Source organism: Bombina bombina, chromosome 11 (genome assembly GCF_027579735.1).
Source record: "Bombina bombina isolate aBomBom1 chromosome 11, aBomBom1.pri, whole genome shotgun sequence".
Taxonomy (NCBI): domain Eukaryota; kingdom Metazoa; phylum Chordata; class Amphibia; order Anura; family Bombinatoridae; genus Bombina; species Bombina bombina.
This window is the reverse complement of record NC_069509.1, coordinates 14,028,450-14,030,608: the sequence shown is the minus strand read 5'-3', so window position 1 is coordinate 14,030,608 and position 2,159 is coordinate 14,028,450. Positions and strand designations below refer to the sequence as shown.

The 2,159-nt window shown below is 29.5% G+C and overlaps 1 protein-coding gene across 1 annotated transcript; it reads right to left on the bottom strand.

Moving 5' to 3' along the window:
• Window positions 1-421: 421 nt before the first annotated feature.
• On the bottom strand, window positions 422-1,330 carry LOC128642183 (taste receptor type 2 member 7-like). The gene has a single exon (XM_053694864.1). The coding sequence runs from the start codon at window positions 1,328-1,330 to the stop codon at window positions 422-424; it is 909 nt and encodes a 302-aa protein (XP_053550839.1).
• Window positions 1,331-2,159: the final 829 nt, after the last annotated feature.

Sequence of the window (2,159 nt, the reverse complement as noted above, 5' to 3'; positions counted from 1 at the left end):
TTAAATGGCTTCCACATGTTTGTCGATCTCCAATAAATTCCACATGGAAGGGAACCCACAGGAACCTCAGAAAGTCATTTTTTTCTGTTGAAATGTAATCTCTAGCTAGAGAAACCACTAACCACCACTTAGATTATAGAACACTTTTTAATCTTTTAACTTTTTCTTTTAGAAGTAAAAAAATGTAAAGTAGAAAAAAGCATAACAGCTTTAAAAACAATTATATATTTAAAATTAATTTACACAGCCTATTTTGTTTACCAATAATTGAAGACATTTTTTTTTTTAAATGTTTTGTAGTTAATTCAATTTTTAGTCTTTTACTATCACAACCAAGATGGACTAAATGACAATTATTTTTAATAAATGAAATGAATTGGATACATTAATTCTGCCTCAGCCTACTAATAAATATAAGAGATCATTGGCTGGTGCATGGAACAACCCTATAGAGAGCTCTTTTTACTTTGGAGCTTCCTGAAATGAGAATAAATGATAACTCTGTGGGATAAATTTGAGCTTTCAAAACTAACATAAATTTGTGTTTTCCATATTTGGAGACATATATTATTCCAACCACAACAATTATCACAAAAACAGCAACTAACAGAAACATAGTCCTACAGGCTTTGTAATGAGCAACATTCAGGGGGCGGTTCCAGCTGGAATCGTTGTGTTTTATTCTCCAGATATGTCCTAAGAGAGAAGTCACTGTAAGAACTAAAGAAATAATGCTTATGATCACAGACAAGATTGTTCCAAGTGTCTGAAAAATAATTAAATAATGCCAATCACTCTGATCAAATACAAGAGTATCTGAGATGTTGCTGTAGGTCAGGTTCCCAGTCATGTTCTGTGCAGTTTCTGAATTCAGGTACCAAATTGAGGGGACAGTGCTAGACAAGCAGCCCAGGAATGTGACCAGCAGGAGCTTGGGTACCAGAGAAGGGAGCTTCATCTTCAGACTTGTGATGACTTTGTGTCTGAATCTGACAATAGTCACTGTGTAGAAGGCACAGAGGAAGGCTGCAAGCCAAGCAGCGAATGCTGTAAACAAACACATAACAAAAGATGCAACTTGCCTTAGCTCTCTGTGCACATCAGGTATTAGGAACATCACAAGGATAAACAGGACTGTGCTGCACTGTAGCAGAAGGTTGTTCAGACACATAGTAAACTGGATTTGAATCCTGGGGTTCAGCTTGAGGAATCCTTTATGTTTCAGATAAGAAACAATCATGATAAATGAGTTAGAGCTAATGCCAGAGACTGATGTTATTGCAGTAAATATTATTAAAAGAACCTTCCATGCTGTAGAAAGCATTGTCATCGTCTTGTTTATCTGTCTGGTAAAGTCGGTCGCATAGTATAAATAATAAAAAGCTCATGCAAATTGTACACAGCTTCTGTGAGGGATTATTAACTGAAACCATTATAGCTTATTTGCCTATCTGCATCTTCTGAGTAGCGAGCCAAAAACAACATTGGTTTTAGTATTATTATTGTTATTACTATTTTTGTCATTAGTAGTAGTAGTGTTATTATTATTATTATTATTAATATTATTATTTATTAATACTATTGTTGTTATTATTATTACTATTATTATTATTATTATTATTGTTATTATTAATTATTATTATTATTATTTATTATTACTATTGTTGTTATTATTATTATTATTATTATTATTATTATTATTAGTAGTAGTAGTAGTAGTAGTACTAGTGTTGTTATTATTATTATTATTATTAGTAGTAGTAGTACTAGTGTTGTTATTATTATTATTATTATTATTAGTAGTAGTAGTAGTACTAGTGTTGTTATTATTATTATTATTATTATTATTATTATTAGTAGTAGTAGTAGTAGTAGTAGTAGTAGTACTAGTGTTGTTATTATTATTATTATTATTATTATTAGTAGTAGTAGTACTAGTGTTGTTATTATTATTAATATTAGTAGTAGTAGTAGTAGTAGTAGTACTAGTGTTGTTATTATTATTATTATTATTATTATTATTATTAGTAGTAGTAGTAGTACTAGTGTTGTTATTATTATTATTATTATTATTAATTTTATTATTAGTAGTAGTACTAGTGTTGTTATTATTATTATTATTATTATTAGTAGTAGTAGTACTAGTGTTGTTATTATTA

Bases quoted from the DNA above. Each gene is read 5' to 3' on its own strand.
- LOC128642183 (XM_053694864.1), bottom strand. From the start codon at position 1,330: ATGACAATGCTTTCTACAGCATGGAAGGTTCTTTTAATAATATTTACT.